The following is a 24,490-nucleotide window of genomic DNA, read 5'->3' as shown; positions in this document are numbered from 1 at the left end:
AATGCACAGCTAGCTGTGGATTATCCCGCTTATACCATGGTTGTTTGCCAAGTTAAAGATTTTATTGATGTTTACAGTGTTTATTGATGTTTACATTTTAGATCAAAAAGGTGAAAATGACGGTTATTTTGTCAGTTCATTTTAAATGTAATCAAACTGACTGGAGCTACCCGTGCGTTCAAAGCTTTTAATGCACACCTTCAGCCAATCAGAATCCAGTATTCAAGCAGACCATGGTATGAAATGCAGTGAACAAACAAACACAGCTGAACTTCTGTAACCTGAACGAAGCATATTGATGGGAGTGCTCTATCTCTCGCTCTCGCTGGTTGACGTGTAGGCATGCTTTTCCGGAAAAATTGTCCAATAAGGGACTAAGCCTCGTCACGTAATGGAAATTCATGTTCTAAAAAAACTTTCTGAAACCTATATGGACCCTGGTGGAGTGTATCGAGCACAGAAATACTACGTCATACGTCCAACTCGTTTTTTGACAAGTTGACCATGTCAAGCATAAGAAGCTAGCATGTTTAAAAGTGTAAAGACGTCAGAATGTATGAAATAGCATTTTACCCCCAGCACCCACCCCCTTAAAGATTTAAAGGTGTCTTTCTCTTTTTTCTTCCACAGTTGGTGAACTCCATTGCTAAAACATATGTGGGAACCAACGCATACATGGCAGTAAGCGGCATTCATTCCTGTGACAGTGTTTCTATTCAGAATCTTTTTTTCAATTTTCAAATTGGTGTCGCCAGTCCTGCTTCATACATTAATATATTGTAGGGTAAAGGCTTTGTGTCATGTGTGGATTGTGTAATAATGCTTCAGCACTTACAAGCATAAATTCACATCAAACCCCACACATAAATGGTTGTCACAAAAGGTAGCGCACATGTTTGGCCCTCAGTTCCTATTCAAACCAGTTGTTATGTTTCTATTCACTGTTTATTCCTCTGTGTGTTTTTTGTTCTGTAGCCAGAGCGGATATCAGGGGAGCAGTATGGTATCCACTCAGATGTATGGAGTGTAGGAATCTCTTTCATGGAGGTAAAACATTCATATTATACCATTTTTGGGTGCATTAAAACCCACATACTGTATACACGTCTTTGCATTCGTAGTTTGGGTGGACTGGTGTCTTGCGGTTTCTGCTGAGTGCTGCTGATAGTCCCTGCAGGCAGCTTGTCCAAACAGATGTTGGCCTACAGCTATGCATGGATCACACTCAGGATCTCCCACTGACACACACACACACACCACACACTCGTATGCTATGCTGTCTTTTTTGACCCATCTTTTTTCCTGTTCTAAAGTTCTAATGCAAGCATAAGACTGAGAAACAAGATTTTTCATTTCTTTGTGTTTGTACAGGAAAAATGGTTTCTGTTTATTCAAAAAAGACATGGAATAAATTGTGTTTGTGTGTGTGTGTGTTTCTGTCTTCAAATACAGAAATGTATGTGTATTGAGACATTAAAGAAAGGGGAAGTGTGTGTATGTTAGAGAGCACAGGATTCGGAGTCAGTGTGGCAAAACGCTATCAATCACTCAGCCAGCAGAACGTCCAGTAATTATAGTGCTGTGTTCTCTTTACCTCCACTACTACACCAGTCCCAGAGGTGTGTGTGAATACAGCACAGGTGTGTGCGTACGGTATGGAAGATTTGTTTTGTGCAGGGGATGTTTTTTATAAGCAGAAACCAGCAGCATAAAATGTATGAGTGGATTAGATTTCAATATGGTGGTTTAACTCCCGTGCTGAAAATGCCGTGCTGGTAGTTCTCTTCGGCTTTATTGATTCTCATTTTGTAATTGTCAGCGCTTCTCATTGGCTGTGATGAATTGTTATTGTATCCCTGGACTCAATCCATTGATTGCATTTATCAATACTGCTTGATATCATCACTGAGATGTTAAGGGAGAGAAACATCAAGGGTCATATGGATTGACACTATTATGAGTTGATGAACAGTTTATTGATCCGATTATGAGCTAGAATTGAACGTGCTGTGTTGTATCGTGTTGTTAGAAAAGAGATTGATTCTCGTTCGGCTGCTGGAATGTTGTAGCAGTTCAGGTAATTTACCTGTAGGTTTTGTTGGCTGATTTCTTAAATGAAGCAAACTCACCTCTGAATGGAGACTGAACTGAAATGAGTTTGATGGGTATTTCAGCTTCAATGAAACTCTAAACTTGACATTTAGTTTGTGTGTTCATTCAGACACATAAGTAAGTGAGTAACTTTTCACATTTTTTCCATTTACAGTTGGCACTGGGCTCTTTTCCATATCCACAGGTGAGTCTACATCAACTAATCTTATACTAGTTTAGCTCTCTTAAAGGGATAGTTCACCCCCCAAAAAAACTTCTGTCATCATTTACTCACCTCCGAGTTGTTTCAAATCTGTATACATTTCTTTGTTCTGATGAACACAGAGAAAGATATTTGGAAGAATGTATGCACTTCTCGGACCCCATTGACTACCATAGTGGGAAAAATTACTTTATCATTTTTTGTTCTGTCGAACACAAAAGAAGACATTTTGAAGAATGTTGGACAGCAAACATTTCTGAGGCACTTTTGACTACCATTGTCATTTTTCCTACTATGGTAGTCAATGGGTGTCCAAGAACTGTTTGGTTACAAGCATTCGTCCAAATATCATTTCTGTGTTTAACCAAACAAAGAAATTTATGCAAATTTGGAACAACTAGAGAGTGAGTAATTCCTGACAAGTCTTTTGGGTGAACTATGCATTTAATGTTTATTCTCTTGTATGCTCAATATGTACTTAGGCACAGTGGATGCCCCATTCTTTGTAATCTCTTCCCATCCTTGTTTACCAACTTTACGTTACATCCCAGTCAATTGGATCTTTTTCAGATTATTCGATTTTAGGAATGACAATCCCTGATTATAATCTGAATTGATTTTGAGCATCTTCTAGTTTAGGAACTGCATGGTACCTATGCCCAAAGCATGTCATTTATAGTACCTGACGTATGGCATAGATTTTGCTGTATGTGATATACTTCTTTAATTAAACCATGTCAAATTGGTGCTGTGTTTAGGGCAAGTATAACACAATTATAAAATGTGTTTTACTTTTATTTTTAATAAAATAATTGTTGTGGAATATATTCTAAATGAGGAGTCTAAGGAGTCTACTCTTTCCATTGAATTATGAATGATCAGCAGACCAATCATCTCATTTTTAGTCCTTAAAGCATGCAGCAGTTTACCCCAAAATTATAATTCTGTCATCATTTATTCACCTTCAAGTTTTTCCAAATGTTTATAACTTTCTTTGGTTAGATATTTGGAAGGATGGTTGTAACCTAACAGTTTTTGGCCACCATTGACTACCATAGTAGAAAAAAAACATAACTTTTTTGTTCTGTTGAACACAAAAGAAGATATTTTGAAGAATGTAGAGAAGCAAACAGTTGTGGGGCACTTTTGACTACCATTGCCATTTTTCCTACTATGGTAGTCAATGGTGCCCAAGAACTGTTTGGTTGCAAGCATTCTTTCAAATATCTTTCTCTGTGTTCATCAGAACAACAAAATGTATACATATTTGGAACAACTCGAGGGTGAGTAAATGATGACAGAATTTTCATTTTTAGGTGAACTGTCCCTTTAAACGTCCCAGCTTCTTTTTCAAATTCATGACATTTGGCTGTTAGGAAATTCCCAGTGTTCTTATTGAACTTTGTTTCTACCATCCACATAGACATCTATACCGAACTTTGATTGAAAGCCCCAGTTTCTCTAATCAGACTCTTAGCTGTTAAAGTTGTGCATGTTGGAGTGCAGTGAGTTTCAGGGGCCCTTTAATGAGGGAAATGTTGACTAATGCTCAATAAATTACTCCCAGCATGCCTGTTGGGTTAATTAGCATATTAAAACAAAGCAGCCACTCAGGGCATGCGGGGGGAAATCAGAAAGGAACATTTTGAGGCTGCGTCTAGTGCCAAAGCCTTGAGCGTTGAGTTTAGAAGAACAGTCACAGAGGCTGGGCTTGGCACTTCTGTGCGTTTGTGCTGTATCTCACACATCACTTGATGCAAAGCTGTTGGCTACAATTGAAAGAGGTTACACAACGAAATAAAAAATGAGTTGCGGTGAATTGCTAATGTGCAACACATTAAAACAATTTGGTGCTATGAAGAGTGTGATTGAGATCTTTACGATTAATCATAGATCTTGTTAGATTCTGTGTTACATGCACGGTTACGTCACAAAATAATAGACGGTTAAAGAAACTGAGAAAACATACAAAAGCTGATAGGTAAAAACAGAAAGAAGTGTATGAGGCGGTGTGTGTATTAGTGTATCCGTGTGGTTTTCTGTGTGTGCATTAGCCCGTGGCCTCCAGGCTTGTTTCATTTGAAATTGTTTTCCTCTGCTCTCCAGCGTTATCTATTAACAGGGCCATTATCATGTTAATCCACAGAGTATTATTACATAAACTAATGTATTCACATACACAAACACTCCCTCATACACACACAGACATTGAGAACAGTAGACTTCAGAGTTGTCCTTAAGATATTGGCAAAAATCTATATTTTCATGCTTTTAAAAATCCGTTCAGGTCTATTATTCTTTCCACAGTACATCCTCAAACCTCATACATCATTATCAGATAAAGCGATAGTGATTGATCGAGAAACCAAAAACGGCAAAACTTTTGTTCTCGGCCCGTAGAGCCAGAGGCGCAATATACTGAAGCATTGCATGTATACACACCCCATTAATTTATTACTTCCTCCTCTAATCTCGCTTTCCCCGTGTTCCTGCGTTTCTGCAATTCTTATGGAATGAAATGGAGAGAGGCATGAAGGAGAAAGAGGGAGGGGGCTAGCCAGTAAGAGAGGGAGAGAGAGCTCAACCTCCCACTGCTAGAGCGTTTTTGCTCTTGATGTTAATTTTCACAGCTCCATATGGTGCTGCGCAGACTCTTCACCTGCAGGCATGACACACACACGCACACACACGCACGCACACACACACACACACGCCACCCAGCCAGCACACACGCTACCTCAGGCCTGGCCTGTCACTCACATCAGCCTAGGCATCTGTCTGTTCTCTCTCTCACACACATGCTCGCGCAGTCATTGTCCATTGTGTGTGGTGATCTTAAGACTTGCCCCCATACCACCCACATTAGACCAGAGCTTTAAATCTGCTGCTTTTTGTGAGCGCATGCTTACGCGTGTGTGTATATGTGTGCATTCCTGTGTGTTTTCTGTGTGTGTTATCTTGTCATTGATTATAAAAGGCTCTTTAATTTCGTCTCACCCCATGTTGGGATTAATTTGCATTCTTTGTCAGGAGTTAATGGCGTCTCCCGATGGCTCGCTCGGAAAATCTTTGAAGACTGCAGACTGGCTGGCGTGTGTATACAGCCTCCAGCGCTTCTCCTCCTGATTGATTTGTTGTTGCCTTTTCGGTTTTCCGGCTGTTTCGGTTTCAGCTCATTTTGAGTCTCTTATTCATCTGAATACGCTATGTGATGTAGCTCTCCTAGAGCTTTAACACTACGTATAAATGCATTTGAGTGAGAGATGCTTGCCTGGATGCTTTGACGTGCATTAAAATGGTTGAATTATATATTTCACCTTGCGTTAAATATTTTGTTCTCTATCAATAATTGCCAATCAACACGAGAACAATGTTGATTTGCATTTAGTTTTAATTTAAGAGGTTCATTTGCGGATTTCGCTTTGGTGCGTGAGATTTGGATTTTTCCCCTCAAGTAATTAAAGTTAAAATGTAACATTTTCAGATGGCAACAGTTGTGGTCTTGACTGTTCAGTGCAGGTGACATCAGTGTGTTTCATCTAACTGATTATATTGGAAAACTACACATAAGGCAAATATTGATGTCTTTAATTGTCCTGTGATTGCTGGGGTTTGCAGTTTTAGCCAACGCTGCGTGTTATTTAGTTCCTACATTAAACTCCAAAGTCTCTAGGTACTTAAAGAGAGAAGGGCCTTGTTTAATTGAGAGAGAGAATCAATGACCAGCATAATATATCATCAGAGTGGCCTCACACCTTGAGGTGTTAGTTTAAACTGTGCATTTCAGGCAGGAGGTTTGGACCAAGTTACGTAAGCTGTGCATTGGCCTCCTGTGAGCTGGATAAAAAACCATTGTTTCGGCATGTTTAGTAATTTATTATTTATTTCTAGATATGCAAAACAGATACGGAAAACAGAAAAGGTTATTATATATAATAGTATTGATGAAGCTCTTATCATTATTATCATTACTGAGGTTATAATGTTAAAGGACCCGTTTGTAAAATTATGTAGTACAATATACATAACTGTGTCTTCAGAGGTGTATAAAGACCTTACATAATGAAGCGTTATGTTTTTATTACCTTAGAATGAGCTATTTCTATCTACATACCAGGGTTTTTCCTGGCTCAAAATGAGGCGGAGGTGGTGCCAACCTGACACGCACATGTAGGGCTACTGTACCTTTAAGTGGCTTAACCAAACACTTTACACATTAAAACATTAAACGTTCTAAGAATTAGATGAAAATGACAATTATTAAGTTATATAAAATATTACTTTGATTCATCCAAACAGAAATGTTTTTAAATCAAATAAAGTTTTTTTATGCTTTTCAACTAACTTTTCAGCCCACAATAGCCAACTAAATTAACCAGTCTTACTAATTGAGCAAAGCTCATTCACATCCTGCGTTCTCTTGTGGTTCACTGAGCTTTAAATGATTCGCTGTTCTTTTACATTCGCTAGTGACTGAAAAGTTTCAACAGTTTAATGAATCGGTTCAAATGAGTCATTCTGATCGCAATGTGCGTTTGTTCATACTGACGCACTCGCTGTGTACAGTAAAACGCCGATTCAACGAACCATCTGCACAGCTCAAAACATTACAATGATGTACGTCACGTTAATTTAAGAAACATTTTAAGAAATTGAACGTACTAGGATGCAAAACAAACAATATTCACCTGAACAGCGGCGAAACACAGTTAATACAGCTCCTAATATAGCTCTTGTACTGCAACTCTTCAGCGCCTCACTGTGCTGATAACGAAACAGCGCCTCCTCTGCAGCGTAATGGCGCAACTGCAGTTAAAAATGACAGTCTGTGTTGACTGCGGTTACAAATGACAGTCTGTTGAATACACGCAGTGTTTTTTGTGAAGACACTTGACATAATTTTGGCGAGAGTCTGAGGCGGCACAAAATTTGACGGAGGCGGCCGCCTCCAGTTTTTCTATGCAGGAAAAACCCTGCATACACCGCAGGTCCCCTTGCATGGAATTCGCCATGTTGTTTCTACAGTAGCCCTAAACGGACAAACCGCTCTACAGAACGTGTTTCCTAAATACGTTATCTGCTTTGGCAAAGAAGCAAAAACGTGATGTTATCTTAGTCCTGTGTAAGCCGCGTAGTGCTTCGAAAAGGAGGGGGGAGAGGTGGAGTGAGCCGTTGGTTACAATTCGCAACCTCACCGCTAGATGCTGTTAAATTTTACTGACTGGTCCTTTAACACTTGACCTGTGAATATTTAATAGATGAAGTTCAAAATGTGTGAAATTTTGTATACTTTATGTTGGTCTCCCTTTTTCTAACTCATCCAGTGAATTGAGCTAATTAGAAACTTGGCACTAAAAAAAACACACAACATGTTTTCACATAATTGTAACACATGAGTGCTCACATGAGTGTACCATAATCATTATTAGACCAGTTGTGTTATACTGCTTGACTGTTAGAGAACTAACACACTTTTATTCCTAGACTGGGATGTCTTATGAGATGCATATCATGTTGTTACTTGTACAGTCAAACATATAAACCTGGAGGCAAATAAAAAGCAGGAAATAGAAAATTAACAAAAAAACATTGCTTGGTGAAGCTTGTCCTAATTGAGGATCAGACTATTAGCAACTGTGGTTTCATTATGTAAATGATGTTAACACATCATGCCCATATCTTGCCAACAGGGTTTTCATAATCTTCTCCCAGTGATCGTAAAAATGTCCAAGTGCAACGCTTGTGATTATTACATGCTAATTACATGTAGCCTGTTTTCTGTTGTTGTTTTTTGCTCTCACCCTCCCACTCTGATTCCAAATCCCTGTTTCTTCTTTTTCTCCCCTTCCAGATTCAAAAGAACCAGGGCTCCTTAATGGTAAGTGTTTTTCTTGTATTTTCGGAGATGTAGACGGCCCCTCCCGTAAGCCCTCGCGCAGTATTCTCCTCACCTCGCTTGGTTGCCTCCCTCTGAAGTTAATACAACACAATATTATGCTCAGTCTTAACGGCCTGTATTCAGATTAGGTGCCATTAGAAATAAGAAAACATTACAGATCAAATGGCTTTTTCCGAGTCAGAGTGCATTTGATTAAGCTGTATTGCTACCTGTTTTATTGCATTAATGATTTTATTTTTGCACTGTAAGGACGTTATCCGGGGTCTAATCTCTTTTTCTTCCACCCCCCTCTTCCACAGCCTCTTCAGTTATTGCAGTGTATTGTTGATGAGGTGAGTCTTTGTCCCATGTACGAAAACGTCCCTAATGGGGTGGAAAGCTGATATTTTGTTTCCTAATGAAGCGAGGTGCATTATCAGCTCTGCTCAGGGTTTGGAAACTGGAACTGTCGTGAGATTGGCCGCGCTGATCTCGAGGTCTCCAACGAAACATTTGCCTAAATTCTGGATGTGAAGTTAGAAATAGACTAAAAATATGTGGAAATATGATAAATAATCCTAGTTTTATAAATCATGTCAGCAAACTGTCAGCAACATGCTTTTAGTTTCTTTTTTTATCTCTTTCATTCCTTCGTATTCTGTTCCTCTCCTACACACTCAGAGTTTGCTGGGGTAATGTAGCATGACAGTGCTCTGGACAACTGAGGGTTGCGGACCACAGAGTTGTTGCATTAACCTTGACATGCGTTAGGCGCTAAAATACACCCAGCTAAACCCTGACACGTTTTCTCACCCTTATCTCTTTAAGGAGCTGGGTTAGGGTCAGTTGAACATAGATATTTATTGAACAGATACAGCTCTGTGTTAGACTCCCTTCTTCGATATACACAAAATTCTGGTATATATAACAGTTCCACTTTGCTAGAGTTGTATGTAGTAATTCGCCTGTCATCTTTGTGTTTCTCTTGGAAGGGTAAAGTAACAGTGACTAAAACATCTGTGTCTAAGCAATGTGGTCAAGAAAAATCTCAGCTCCTCTAAAAATGAAAATGTTGTCATCATTTACATAGTTATCATGTTTGGTGACTGAGGCTTTAGTGACTAATATTCTTCTTAACATCTTAATTTGTGTTCATTGGAAATAAGAGTCTTCAAGTGATAGTTCACCCGAAAATGAAAATTCTGTCATCATTTACTTTCATCGCTTTCTTTCTTCTGCAGAACTCAAAAGAAGATATTGTGAAGAATGTTGGTAACCGAACCATGGTGGTACGCATTGACTTGCACTGGTTTTGCGGCCACGCAATACAAGTGAATGGGTACCGCCGTTGATCGGGTACCAACATTCTTCAAAATATCTTCTTTTGTGTTCTGCAGAAGACAGAAACTCATACAGGTTCGAAATGACAAGAGGTTGAGTAAATGATGACAGGAATTGTAATTTTGGAGTGAACAACCCCTTGAAATTAGCATGTCTAAAGAGAAAAGTGAGGTCATCTTTCACCCCACTCACAAACACTCAAACAATCTCCAAATTTACATCGCTCTCCCCAGCATTTAGTTAAAGCCCGTAGGCCATGGTAACTCCGACATTTAAATGCGCTTTCCACCGCTATGTGAGTAATTAATAAGTAATTGTGTTAATTGTGTGTGTGGGGGGAGTCTCTCCTTTCTCTTCTCTGCTTGAGCTCCTCACTGACACGTGCTAATAACAGAGCCTGAGAGAGATGGAGGAGAGGGCCGCATAAACACACATTAAACATACTGAACGTGTCCTTTCCGCTATAGATCGTGCGTAATTAATAATTAAACGGCCGCTCGTGTAATGAGTTGACCCGGATAACCCGTTCATTACTCACCCGGCAGACGCATCGCTCAAACTATTTTTTGCTGTGCCCTTCGCTCCAGCTCCCTCAGGCCAGCGAACGCGCTGCCACGCTGCCAGCCACCGCATTTAGCTGACCATAGCCTTATTACTCACCTCCGCTGATTTACAACCTTCACAGAGAGACGGATAAAGATGCGCGTGCTCCCCTGGACCTACTTTAGAGAGTAATCTAGTGCAGAGAGTGAATGTGATAGACTGAAAGAGCAGGAGAATAGAGAACGTTAGAAATTGAACCTGAGAGAATAAGAAGAACCCTGCTCTTGAGAGAGACGGAAATAAAGACGATACCTGGCAAAGAAGGACTTCATGACCAGGCAATTAAAGGAAAAGTTTTGACGTTCAACATGTTTTAAGACCTCCCGGCGTCTTCGGAACACAAATAAACACATTTTAGGGACATCCAAGAGATGTCCAGAAAAGTACTAAAGACATTGTTAAATTGGTCCATCCGCTCATAGTGGCTCATGTATTTATTTGAAGCGACGACGATACTTAATATGCGAAAAACAAACCAAAATAACGACTTTAATCGATTTATTCTCCTCTGTCTTGTCAGTCTATGGTGTGCGTTCACGAGAGCACTTCGACGCATGCGCATTCGGTGGGGCCGGCGTTCTGATTGACAACCCGGAAGCGCAACTCTGTGTTTACAAGCAGGCGCACGCTGTATATAAGCTGATCTTCACAAAATGTCTGATGATTTCGATATTGAGGAAGACTTGCACGTTTTTGCCCAACCGTACAAATGCATGCGTCGAAGTGCTCTCGTGAAGGCGCACCCTAGACTGACAAGACAGAGGAGAATAAATCGATTAAAGTCGTTATTTTGGTTTGTTTTTTGCACATAAAGTATCGTCGTCGCTTCAAATAAATACATGAGCCACTATGAGCGGATGGACCAATTTAACAATGTCTTTAGTACTTTTCTGGACCTTGACAACAACTATAACCATGATGTCTAGGAGGCCTGGAAATCTCTCGGATGTCACCTAAATATCTTTATTTGTGTTCTGAAGATGCCGGGAGGTCTTAAAACATGTTGAACGTCATGTGGGCGAGTAAAAAACAAGCCAATGTTGATTATGAGATGAACTTTTCCTTTAAAGGATATTCAGCGCCGAGACCCGATCGACGTGAACGTAGCATCGGTAATGATGAAAAGTCGCTTAAAGCGATAAGTGTCGTGAAGTACATGAGATAAATTCAGGAAGGTCACAGGTGGCTGACCACTTGGACTTTGAGAGCATGTCGGTAATGACAGTCCACCTTGTTTGAAGGGCATTGTGAATATCAGCGAGATGATGTGCGTGCGACTGGTTTCCATGGTGACCCCAGTATAAATAATCAGCCTCAGGGCTCAGGGGAAGGGTGAATAAACGGCTAAATGAGGTGATGCATACACGAGCTATTTTGTCCTCCTGTTTCTCTCGTGCTTACTCTTTCACCTCCTCCCGTATTCGCTTTTTCTTTCCTTTCTCGCTTTCCTAGATCAGGTACAGCTCAGTGTTTTGCATTTGTAGTGCTTCTTTATGGGAGACAGCTTATTTTCACTATTTCAGAACGACACACTCGTCCATCTGCATGGCGACCCGTCTTTAATTGTCCCTCTCGGCTTTTGTATTGAAGATTTGGGCTTAAATTCACCTCTGTAATTACTGATCTAATTTTGCCTGATAATTGCTGGCGGGCAATTACATGTATATTTACTGCTGGTATTGTGGAGGAAGACAGGCTGCGGTCTTGTTCTGTTTGTAGTGTGGGATAATGGCAGCAAGCTGCATAATCTAACAGTGCTTTCATCATCATCCTGATCATGCAGCCGCCACATCAAAGACCCTGAATGAAGGTGTCCGTGTGCTCGTGCGTGCACATCTGTTTGTGTACGTGTACCTGCGTATGCGTCTCACTGTATTTACATGTGCCTGGTTGTACATATTGCCGTGAATCTATGTTTTTGGTCTGAGCGTGTGTGTGTGTGTGTGTGTGTGTGTGTGTGTTTGTGTGTGGTATGGCCTCCAGGCTTGGCTGTGTAATGATGTGTAGCTGCAGTAAAGCCCCTCCAGCTATGTTCATTTGAATAGGTGTATTTCACACCCCTAAATCCCACAACGGCAAACCCAAAAACCTTTTTAAAAGTCATTCTTTTCTATCATCCCATTATCTGAAAGTATTTGGGTGTTTTGTAAACCAAAATGAGTTTGCTTGTATGCTGCAGTTAAGGTTTAATTTAATTCCCACTGCCCACTAACAGCAGTTTTTTCTTCTCTTTGTCCCTCACAAATACACATTTCTCATTATAAAATCCATTCAGCCTGCCTTCCAATACATCAGTCCTTCCCAAACACCTTGAGTTTCATTCTGTGTTTAAGGCTTTTGTTGCCTTCGAACATGTTGATGTCCTCCGTTTTTTTCTTTGAGGCCATATAATTCAAATGACGCAGAATTAAGTGATTAAGGTTAGAATAAAAATGCACCTTTCTCTGAACCTCTCGTGCTTGTATTTGTTTGTCACATTTGGTTTTTCTTCGCTAGTCTTAGATCAAATATGGGGTCTGAATTCTTGCTAAAGCTTACTTTAGACTGAATTTGAGTCAATTTTGTCCCAGAGGCATTTGAATACACACTCGGATACAAGCGTCCTATTCACACAATAAAAGAGGGAGGATTGGAATTTGACTTTTTGTCGTTTGTTCCATTTGGTTTTATTGTGTTTGTCCTCAGAAGTGTCCGATTTAATTTTCTGACGATGTTAAGATTGTTTGGGGGTTGAGGTCAGAACCAATGTATGCTTTCTGCTTCGTTGTCATGAATGGCCTTCTCTGCCATTCTCTGTGCGAGACTATGCTTTTTGTCTGTCCTTCTGTGTTTGTTCCATGTTTTGTGTCAGAGATCTTCTACTGTCCAACAAAAGAGGGGGTTCAGGTGCGGCCAATAAAATGAATATACACACAGCTTCTTTTGACTGTCCACACGCACATACCTCATTATGGATCATAAATCTTTGGCAACCTTGTCAAGGCAAAAACAGAAGCTAAAGAAACAGTTATAAACATAGATGTTTTTAAGTTGTTTAAGTGAGGTTGTTCATATTTTAATATGCTGTGTTTCTTTATTTGATGTTTTTGTCAATGAAAGGTGTATGTGTGTTTTTGTGTATTTGTTTTTTGTCTTGACGGTATTTGACTCTTCTGACATATACTTTTTTGTGGAGCATGTTAACTTAATAAAGAAGATATGTTTGTGATGATGTTATAGCAAGCTTTTATATACAGTATGTTTTCTTTATTTTCAGGACCCTCCTATGCTTCCTGTTGGTCAGTTCAGTGAGAAATTTGTCAACTTTATTACACAATGGTGAGTTTTTCTTTGCAGTGTTTGGGGTCTAAAAAAATACAGAGAATATTGTTAGTAGTTCACAGAATAAAACAGAAATGATCATTTCACATACCTATAAATAGTCAATTTAGAAAAAGTAAAAAAAATTGGTCTCTTAATTAATATTAATATTTCGCGGCTGTATATGATGAAAATGGCATACATTTACAAACAAATGTAAATGGGTAGTTGACAGACTAATATGCACATTTTTAAGAAACAATTTAGAACATTTTCAAGCAAAAAAAAAACTAATGAAAATAAATCTCTCTTATGCTATTGTATATGATAAATATAAATATTTAATAATATGAAACAATGGAATATTAACCGTTTGTTTTCTAAATTTTGCTATGTCACACCATAGGACACATGTACGATTTATTCGTCCAAAATACACTTTCCTGTAATACTCAGTTTAAGGATAATAATGTGGGACTGTTCTTCATGTCTATTGTAGAGTTGTGTTATTGTGTGCCTGAATTATTTTTGCATCTGCATCTAAAGTGTAATGGGAGAGTGGGAGAGGTGTGTAAATCTTACCAGATAGCACAGCAATTAGACCAACTTTACACAACGGTAAATATTTACTTGACGTTCATCCCCGGTCTGTTGACCCTTCCTCAAAAACATCCGCACACAAATTTCCCTTTCACAGGTCATGCCCCAAGAAACCCGAATTCCCAGCCAGCCTCTTGTATGGTTTCTCTGCCACTCTGGGCCTGTGGGCATAGTGGGTGAAGCCAGATGTTTTGGGATTTGTGTAGCAGCTGATGTTTACTTGCAATGCACTTTATTTACACAAACAGGTCACCTGGCTCACGTTCGCCACCCCTGCCTAGCGCTGCTCTTCCAACATCCTCTTCTATTAATAGGCTGTTCTGAGTGTGTGTGTCATTCATCATGGTCCAAATGGGCCCCTCTGTAGGCCGCTCTGTCCCTGTAATCCCTCCCATTCCTTATCTGGGTCAGCTTGACTAATTTACCTGCACTTAGGTGTGATCTGTGCCAAGGAGAATTGATAATTACTTACCTCTCCCTTTATCACTTTGAGGCCTGGTTAGATTAACCTCAACGGTACAATGATAAAAAGGATGAAAATATGTAGAAGATGAAGAAGATGTACTGGAAGATCTGGAAGGTTTAGTAGCAGGCATTTATTAGGGAAAGTAAAAAATTACGCTTTTATAAGTTCATTGTACTATGAATTGTACATTTTAGCACTCTCCTTTTTGGTCACAAAAGATCATCCATCTAAACTAAATGGTGTTTTACATTTCTGGTGTTTCAAAAACCCAAATACAGTACTTTACATTCAACCTTCCTCAATGTTAAGAACATTTTTGTTAAGTAATCAGAAATTTGGGTTGCCCATTCACAGTGAGCTATTAAGGGAACATAGATACGAATATTTTTTTTCTAAAGAACAGAAGACATAAGCATGTTATAAGAGTATATTTAGAATTTATGATTTGGTCAAGAGTCAAGAGCATTCATAGAAACCCCTTTTGATGAGAGAAGCTGGTAGGTCAAGATTTCACATACTCAGTCGTACAGCGTATTCACTCTCAAGGAGTTTTAGTGCTTCTTTTTCTTTCATCCTTTTGAATGAACAATGGAGGATTAATTACTGTGTGGAATTACGTTTATGATGGCCTCTTCTGCTGTTTTTTTTCAACACAGTATGAGGAAGCAACCCAAAGAAAGACCTGCGCCGAACAACCTTATGGTAAGTCTTTTTCACGCTCTTCAAGCCAGTGCAGATCAGCCATCAAGAGGATTCAAACGGGAATATTAGACAGAGAGAGTCTATGAATGGGTGCATTTATGGTTTGAAGGCTTTTGTTGAAACTGTGGGTGAAACCTTGTCCTATTATTTCCTATGTTTTATAAATAAATAAACTTGGTGTTTTATGGATTATGTACTAATCTGCACGTTGCATGTAACGTTCATGACCATCAATCAGTTGATTTCAGCTCTGAGTGCTTTTCAACCTTTTACTTCTCTCATGTGGGTTCAGGAGTGGAAGGACAGAATAACTAACAAAAACCTAATTGTGTACATTAACTTGAATAAAAACTATTCTTCAGCATTGTGGTATTATGACAAACTTTCAGCTCTAAAAAATCTGCTCTATATGCTTCCATTCAAGCATCTTTTAAAAGACTGGGATACATTTACTTTGAAATCCAAGCCTGTCATAGGGATGTTCAACGATTAATCGCATCCAAAACAATGTTTGTGTTTGCATATGTATGCACTGTGCATATTTATTTTGTATTTATAAACACGTTCAAATTTATATGGGCCATTCTACAGAATTAGTGCAAACTGCTGTCCCACATCAAAAAAACTCATTTAAAAAGCATTCAAGTATTCAAATCTTAGTTGTTTACTAAGATCCTTCTATCATCTTTCGAAACCCACAATAATATTTAAAATATCAGTAAGCTTAATATATATAAAATCATAATTTATTGGGTACTTTCCCAAACCCCTAAATGTCAACACATGAAAATTATATAAAATATTTTATTTTTAAGTGATTAAACTTTATGTAAAAAAAATGTGTCCCGGATTTTCATGTCACTACCGAAACACTGATTTTAGCCATACCCCTACATTTTTGATGAAGAATAATTACTGTGTCCCTCTCATTAATAAGCTACATGGTGAGTAGATCGGTCTTATCATTTTGAAGTAAATGTGTTTAAAGGCTGAAAATCTGTGTGTAACTTTAAGGAATGTCACTACCAAACATCTTTTTTCTGCAATTAAGCAAACTTCTTTGGGCGTTATTCCATAAAATTTAGTTTTTATGTGTGTACATTTGTTCAGAACTGTGCTTGCAAACCATGTGCTGATAAGCATCTTTGAGCTAGGGTCAAAGTATTCAAAAATTGTCAATAACAAAACAGTCACGACTTAAACGTATCACTGGGTATCATTGTTTCGGTAGTGACAAAAATAGTTTCTGTAGTAAAAAAAGGAACACTTAATCCTTTATTTGGGGAAATAAAACTCCGTGCAGTTATGCAAATCGTTAGTATTTTAGTATGTTTTAGTAGTGATATAGTATGTGAGCTGTAGGTTTTCTATTAGATATTTACCGTCAGATGTGTCTCTGCTATACTGTATGTGCTGGCTGCGTATGTGCAACATAGTTAGTTATTTGTATTAACATAAAATGTTGAAAGTCTGATTCATCTGTGCAAATTAAATATTGTGATCACTACCAAAACGTTACCATCACTACTGAAAATGTGTGTGTCACGACCAAAACATGGGATGTTTTGTCAAAGATAAAGTATATTAAATTATCAACTAAGATGTTATGATAGTGTTTGGGTCAATGTATATATAAACTAATGAATCCTTAACTTTGAAATCGGTATGATCAATTTTATGCCTTTTACAAAGAAAGATTGGATTCAAAATACAACAAATCTCATAAATTACACTTGAAACATCGTTAAAATCGTAAATATTATTGATTTACATGTGGAAACATTTTTTTAAATAACAAAAATATATTTAAAAGTAGATTTAAACAAAATCTTAAAATGTAAATATAATCCTTATTAAATGATATATTGTTGTGTTTCGGTAGTGACAAAATTTGGGAAGAGCAAGAATTTTCCAAAACGTTCTGAAATTACAATATGAAAGTAACTGCACAATTACTAGAAATGTGTACCTTTGATATTATACAATTTTCTTACATAAAAATGTCTGGGGAAAAAACACTTTTTTTCATGCTGTTTCCAACTCTGATTTTGCACCAATTCTGTAGAATGGCCCATAGGAAAAATGTATATATTAATAAAATTTAATTTATATACAAACATTTATTCATTTTTATATTTTATATTTTTCTTAACTATATATACATGTATATATACTCCCTCTTCGAACTGTTGCCATCTGGCCGGCGCTACAGAGCACTGACCACCAGAACAGCCAGACACAAGAACAGTTTTTTTCCCGCAGGCTATCCTCAGCCTGAACAATTAAAAGCTCTTACTACACACTGTCCATCACATTGCACACTTGCACATTGCACATAGCATCTGGAAACTGTACATTGTAAGAAACAATAGGTTAAACCTGTAAGTAACACATCTGTACTCTCTTTTAAAAAAATCATATGTTGTTTTTTGTCTGTATATTTTCACTTTTTGTATATAGTGCATTAATGTTTTTATTGAATTCTCATTTTTTCTATTTTAATGTATATTTGCACTATGTTTGTACACCATGTGTACACTTTCTTCTGCACTAAGCTCCTGTCGCCAAATCAAATTCCTTGTGTGTGTAAACACACTTGTTAATAAAGTGCTTTCTGATGTATGTGTATGTTTATAAAAGAATATGCACAGAACACAGACATATATTATGTATACACAAACTTTTATTCTGTCATGGAGGCTTTGGAGGACAAGACAGTGCCATTTGATTCATAAGAAACAACTTTTAACTTAGTCATTTTTTTTCAACTTGAGGTTAATGGATGGATGAAACAAGGTTTTAATATGTCTGGTCAGGTGTTGTTGCTGATGCGTTTCTTTTTGAATGATCCTTTGCGGTGGCACAAACATATTAAAACTGCCTAGGAAAACGGATAAAAATGTATTTAAAGTAGTTTTCATCTGTGAAAGAAATGGTTCACTTAGAATTGAGTCACCCTTTGAGAACACAGGGCTTTCTGTACATGACTAGTTCCAGTCCGTGAAAAAAAAGCTTTTATGTCAGACATTGGAAATAGTCTTTTTTAACCGTCTGAGGCATACGATTTTCCGTGTAATTGTTCATTATTTGCATGTGAAACTTTGTGACCAATTGAATACAAATCATTTCGGCAGATTGCCACTTTATGATTTTTCAGAATGAAGTCTGTGTCTTGAAAAAGAGCCAGTATGCACAAAAGCTTATGGGTGTGATTAACTCAAGAGTTTGAAAAATGCTGTCCTCTCTTCTCTGTGTTATGCCACTGGGAACAACTAAAATTCCCCTACTGCGTGGACTGCTGAAATCTGATGTTGTGTGTCTGCTCACAAGTTTGCACTCTGAGTCTTTAAAGGCTGTCAACATAGCAGCTGTGTTTTCTTTCAGCACCACGGACAGCGTAGTCCACAGAGATCTGACTGCTAATGTAGAGATGGTGAACTGTGGATGTGATTGTTCTGTCTTTCTGTCCAGCAATTGAACTAAGTCAAAAGAAATCATCTTTTTGCATTTTTGTATTTTTACATTGTCTGATTAAATGTGGGATGCTTTAGTTTCAGACATGGAAAAAGTCCTAACCCAGAATATCATGCCTCATGTTTAAATGTGAGTGAATATGTGTGTAAAGCTTTTAGTTTTAGATCTAGTGCAGTGATTGACATCTTCTCCTCTGCTAAGAGTTCTGTCATTGTCACTCAGCCTTTTAGCACCTTTTCTCCTCTTCTGGCCTCTGCCACCCCCCTCCTGCTCCCTGTGGGCTGTCCAGGGGCTCAGCTGCAGCAGATATGAGCTTTAGCCTGGAACAAAAGCAGAAAGAGTCCTACCGACTCTGTGAATCCGTCACAATGCGACTATATCCACCCCCACGTCTCCTGATTGCGTGGGCTGATGAGCTAAGGAGAGATTGCTTGCGTTCATGTGCTTTAAGACCCAGGGGAAGGGCCCTTAAAAAGACACACTGTCCCGCTGAATGCCAGTGGCCCGTGCCGGGGGGGCTCTGATGAGAACAGGCTTTAAAAGCCCTCTGACACTGCTCTGATGACTTGTTTACACATTAGCACGCTGAGGAGCTTCTCGAAATCCCCAGAGGGTAATCCTACCTTTTAGCTCTCTGACACTGTCTGTCTGCCATCCCTCCCTCTCATCCCTCTGAGATCTGGGGCTCTCCGAAGCTACTGGACCCTCTTTGACACAAAAACTTTAAATGTTTGATATCTTGGACGTTTGATATAACTCCTGATAAACCTGGGCAGTTTTTAGAGATTAAAGGGATAGTTCACCCAAAAATGAAAAGTCTGTCATCATTTACTCACCCTCTTGTCATTTCAAACCTGTATGATGTCCTTCTGCACAACACAAAAGAAGATATTTTGAAGAATGTTGGTAATCAAGCAACCGTGGTACCCGTGGTTGACTTGCATTGGTTTTGTGTCCGTACAATAAGTCAATGGGTGCCGCTGTTGTTCAGTTACCAACATTCTTCAAAATATCTCGTACGATTTGGAGATCTGTCGGAGGATTGGTAGATGTTCAGATTTCATAGTTGTTGGAAGTTAGCTGAAAGCAAACCTTCTATCACACTCACTAAAGTAAATGGTGTATTAGTTTAGCTATAAGCAAAGTAGGTCTACCCTGCAGCTCTTTAATCCATATACTGTAGATGGTCTGTATCATGGTGACTGTTGAATTAAAAGATCAGCGGTTATGAAATCTTTACATTGTCCAAGAGCTCATATACATGGTTCCTGATCCGTCGGGAGCAGGTCATTAGTATGCAAATCTGTAAAGACCCAGTTATTACGCTGACTTATTCACCTACTCTGCGTCTCTGGCACACGTTTTCTCTCAGCTTGAATATCGGCACGCACATACAATGACATGCATTCCACGGAGCTGTCGCTGTTCGCCAACACATTCTAATGAGGTGATGACCAACCACTTGTTATAATTGCTTTGGACTCCTTTTAATTTTCAAGCTTATTAATCATATGTAGGGTTATTTAAAAATGCATAAATTAATCTTAGATTAAAAGGCCTTTAACAGACTCGAAACAATTAAAGAGAGAGGTGAGATTTCCCCTGGGTTTGGCAGTTTTACTTTAATGGAGAATTCAGGTGATTATCACACTTTGATATGGGGCTGTGATTAATGTAGCCACACTTTTAAATGAGATTTTTCCATTTATTTATTTTTGTTCACGTGTTAAAGCGGGGAGACTGTAATGACCTAACTAACGGAGTACGTATACTGCCTCTCTCCACTCTGCAAGTGTGCCAAGCTTGCAGCAGGTGGGTTAATTAATGAAGGGCCCGTTTCTGGCATGCTCCGGCACACGCAAACATACATGGAACAGAGGGACTTACAGGTGGTGGGGTTTGTGCGCTTGTGATCCATCGCAGCACAGCCAAACAAGCAGGTGACCGTCTAAGCTCTGATTTATTTCAGGTCATGAGACACACAAACGAGAGCTAGCAGGCCTGTATGTTTGGTTAATTTGTTGAGTGTCCATTGTTCAAGTTGCGATTATTCTCTTAGCTAGTGGTAAGTTGTGTATTACACACAGTGTCCCCTTTCTCAATTGCCTATTCTATGTCAGATCGAAAAACAGACTGGGATCACACCGTCACCCAAGCAGGCAGGCTTAACATGCAGAGGCAAGTTCATCTGCAGAGCTGCATATTTCAGCATTGGGTCTGGTGGTAGAACTGGCACTGAGCGTTCGGCTGCCCGGGCGATGTGTGATTGATGAGATGGGTGCCTGGTTGAGCTGCCCCTCAGGTTTGCCCTCTCCAACGCTCCTGCACTGAGAGTGATTAACCTCACTGTGGCACAGGCAGAACTCACCATTATGAGGACAGAAGGATGGATGGCATTGAGTTGTCCTCATTGAGACGTGGAAGGAAGGATGAGGAATATAGAGACTGGCATTGCAGTGGTAGAGAGAAGATGGCAACTCATCAGAAGTCTTTCATTTGTGTCATGTGTTTAAGTTTAGGATTTGATAAAGGGTAGTTGTCATTTACACATTAGCAGTATTCTCTAGGATTCTAAGTTGAATGTTTTATTACCAAGTTATTAGTATTTAAGAAGCTTTGTGGCAGAGAAATTAAAGCTGATGTGCTTATTTACTGGACTCGAATTAACCTACAGAGCACAGTTAAGACAACAGTAGTTGAACCCATGATTTACAATCCACCCCTAACTTTATTCAATCACTAGTGACATTTTGAGTTTTTATTTTTAAATAAATTATTTGTTAATTTGTCTCTTTTCCCATTTACAGTAATAGTTCACCCAAAAATGAAAATTCTGTCATCATTTACTCAATCTTTTTCATTTCAAACATGCGTGATCTGTTTCTTCCGCAGAACACAAAAGAAGATATTTCGAAGAATGTTGTTAACAGGCACCCATTCACTTGCATTAGTTTTGTGTCCATACGTGAATGGGTGCCGGCGTAGTTTGGTTACTAACATTCTTCAAAATATCTTCTTTTGTGTTCTGCAGAAGAAAGATATCATACAGGTTTGAAATGACGAATGGGAGTAAATGATGACAGGAATTTTCATTTTTTTGTGTATTTAAGCAACAAATCTCTATAACAAAATTATAATTCTGTATGAGAGAAACCACAATGATGAAAAATCAATTGCTATGTATCCATCTCATTCTGTACTTTTCTCTTATCTTCCTTCAGGACCATCCCTTTATTATGCAATATGATGATGGCAACACAGAGGTGGTGTCCATGTGGGTGTGCCGCAGCCTAGAGGACCGCAGAGCCCAGCAGGCACAGAGGCTTATGTAAAGAATGGTGGCAAAATTTCATCTTCCAGTCAACTGACAGAAGCATCAGCAGAGCTTACAGAACCTCGTGTAGAGCCCCACAACCTAACCTTCAGTTGCAATGGTGCATGGTGTGAGAACTGCTTCAGTGGTCTTATTTAGATTATACTAGCATTTTGACAGGAGGATTTTCATCATGGTTGGTGAATATTGCATTGCCTAAACCCAAATCTTTAACTTCGTACTTCTACAATGGATTTCTTTTCACTTCTTGTGCAGATTCCAAAGTAAATGTTTTACCAGAAGATCCTCACAGGGGGGCTGTTGCTTGCTCAACTCAAATTTAGTTCCCATGGATTTGAATCTGAGTAAAAATAATGAGAGACTGTCTCTGTACTTAAAGCAACAATCTGGTTTTGCCAAAACATTACGGCCGCGTCATAAATCATCTCGTGTTCTGTAAAACTGTTCGGTTTTAAAATATATGAGATTGTGTCAAGCATTGCTCCATGCGGCTGTTGTTTTTAAAGCTGCTTTTTGTTGAGTTTCACAAATGGGCTGACAGGGCTGGCAATACCCCATTGAAGTTAGAAAAATGTGATGATGTGAATAGCAGCTTGTGTGGAGGCGTGATGCAATGAGACTTCAGATATTCCAGTAGTAGCATTCTGTAATACTGTATGAAAGCCCACTGGGTCTTGTTCTTGCCTTGATATGGGTCCAAATCTAGAGGTTTATGAAAAATTATAATTTTGTAGGATGCATTTAATTAATTTGATTTGTTTCTGCCTTACATCTTGTGCCCTGTGTAAGGGACATTTTGGAGTACAATCTAGTACTTCAAGTTAAGTTATTCATTTTGCATAATCTGTGCTGTTTTACTTCACATAGATCTGAATTTACCTTCGGTTGGTTTGTAACAGCTTTGCGAACTGCAGACGTACTGCTAAGTTATCTTGCTAAGACATTAGCACTGTGCTAAAATAGCACAAATTCCTCCACACAGAAAGTAATAGCACAGCAGTTTCTGTGACTCAAAACAGCACTGGTTTCATGAAGATGTTACGGTAAGTTAGTGCCTCCACCAACAGCCACAAAACATTCCCATTAGGTCAGAAACTATAGGCTTCACTTTAAAGAAGAAACCAATCAATAAGTGAGTAAACTGGTATGTATTGTAGCAATTCTAAATTAAGCTCACTTGTTTAAAGACTGGATCAGCTTAAAGTGAATCAGCACACCTACTCTAATGTCACTTTTTCTATGCATCGCAGGAAAGAGCATTGTCATACATCAGCTTTTACACTGACAGCTGTTGGCAAATAAACACGAGCCATCACATCTGTCTTCTGATACTAGAGGAGTCATTTTAATGTTTGATCAGTGTTACTTCGTGGATTGTGTTTTGATGAAAGTGACAGATATTAAATGTTATTAAATGAGAAAAAGAAATACTGTATAATTGAACAGGAATACTGTCAGGGGTCATTTTATATTAGAGCAAATGTGTATATGTGCTAAATGACATTTGTAATTGTCACGTACCAAAGCCAAATACATTATTTTGTTTGTTTTTTAGCTGTAGTATAAGTTATATTATTTGTTAGTTTTCTTTGCACCGTCACTGTTTGAATTCTTAAAAATCATAATCTGGCCAAATCACTTTTCAGGTTCAGGCCAACTATCAAAGTATGTCTCAGATCTGTGAGAAACAAAACAATTGTGTGAATTCCTGAATCAGTTGAGGAAAGGTTTCAACATCAGGTGATTCTGTGAATAAACATTTCAAATATTGTTTTAATTGTTTAATTGTTTTTTGATGAAATTTGAACAAGGCTTTTCTCTTGTGCAAATTTTGACATAATAATGTAATGTTTCTGTGATATCCATTAGCCTATGTTGTGTTCCATCTAACAGTAATGGTGATGCTTTATGTTGAAATCTTTTTGAAAATACCTTATATCATTCTGTCTAAATCATGACTTGAGTTTATTTCCTCTAAAGAAGCACTATTTAAAAAAGAAGACTTTAAAGTCCAGACTGTATATTTATTTTGTTTCACACACTTCATTAAGACTGGTGTGTTTTGACACATCATGGCTGCCTGTTCCTTACATTGTTCATAAGATAAATAATTTAGTATTAGGCTATATTATAATTATAACCTATCATCTTCATAGAATATAGTCTTTAGATTAGTCTTATCTCTCATAAGATAAGCATTAGTTCACACAAGTGTGTTTAAATGATGGTATTTGATTACACATAATTCATTAGTGGTCATGGGTTTTCCTAGTGTTGGGGTCCATATACAGGATGAGTGTGGTGGGAATCTGATACAGGGGTCGGAGTCACTCTCCTCCCTGCATGAGTGCATATTGAACCGGATCACTGTTAGTGTTCGCTTACACATCCCGCCCTTAATGTTTACAATAACTTCTGATGTACCGTTATGATGATCAATACAAAAAGCAAAAGAAATGTCAAGACAAAAATTATATT

At 38.5% G+C, this 24,490-nt stretch overlaps 1 protein-coding gene across 2 annotated transcripts in view; it reads left to right on the top strand.

Annotated features, from left to right (window-relative positions):
* The window catches only part of map2k5 (mitogen-activated protein kinase kinase 5), a 45,898-nt gene extending 21,916 nt beyond the window's left edge, over nucleotides 1-23,982 (top strand). Inside the window, exons 15-22 of one of the 2 annotated variants that reach the window (XM_057336041.1) lie at nucleotides 631-681; nucleotides 976-1,047; nucleotides 2,267-2,296; nucleotides 8,166-8,192; nucleotides 8,513-8,545; nucleotides 13,393-13,454; nucleotides 15,159-15,204; nucleotides 21,900-23,982. In XM_057336041.1, coding sequence (XP_057192024.1) covers nucleotides 631-681; nucleotides 976-1,047; nucleotides 2,267-2,296; nucleotides 8,166-8,192; nucleotides 8,513-8,545; nucleotides 13,393-13,454; nucleotides 15,159-15,204; nucleotides 21,900-22,010 — 432 coding nt within the window. In that variant the 3' untranslated portion in view covers nucleotides 22,011-23,982. The other variant, XM_057336049.1, reaches the window with a different exon arrangement.
* Nucleotides 23,983-24,490: the final 508 nt, after the last annotated feature.

The sequence above is a fragment of the Triplophysa rosa genome, linkage group LG1 (genome assembly GCF_024868665.1).
Source record: "Triplophysa rosa linkage group LG1, Trosa_1v2, whole genome shotgun sequence".
Classification (NCBI taxonomy): Eukaryota; Metazoa; Chordata; class Actinopteri; order Cypriniformes; family Nemacheilidae; genus Triplophysa; species Triplophysa rosa.
This window is presented reverse-complemented; position numbering and strand designations above follow the sequence as displayed.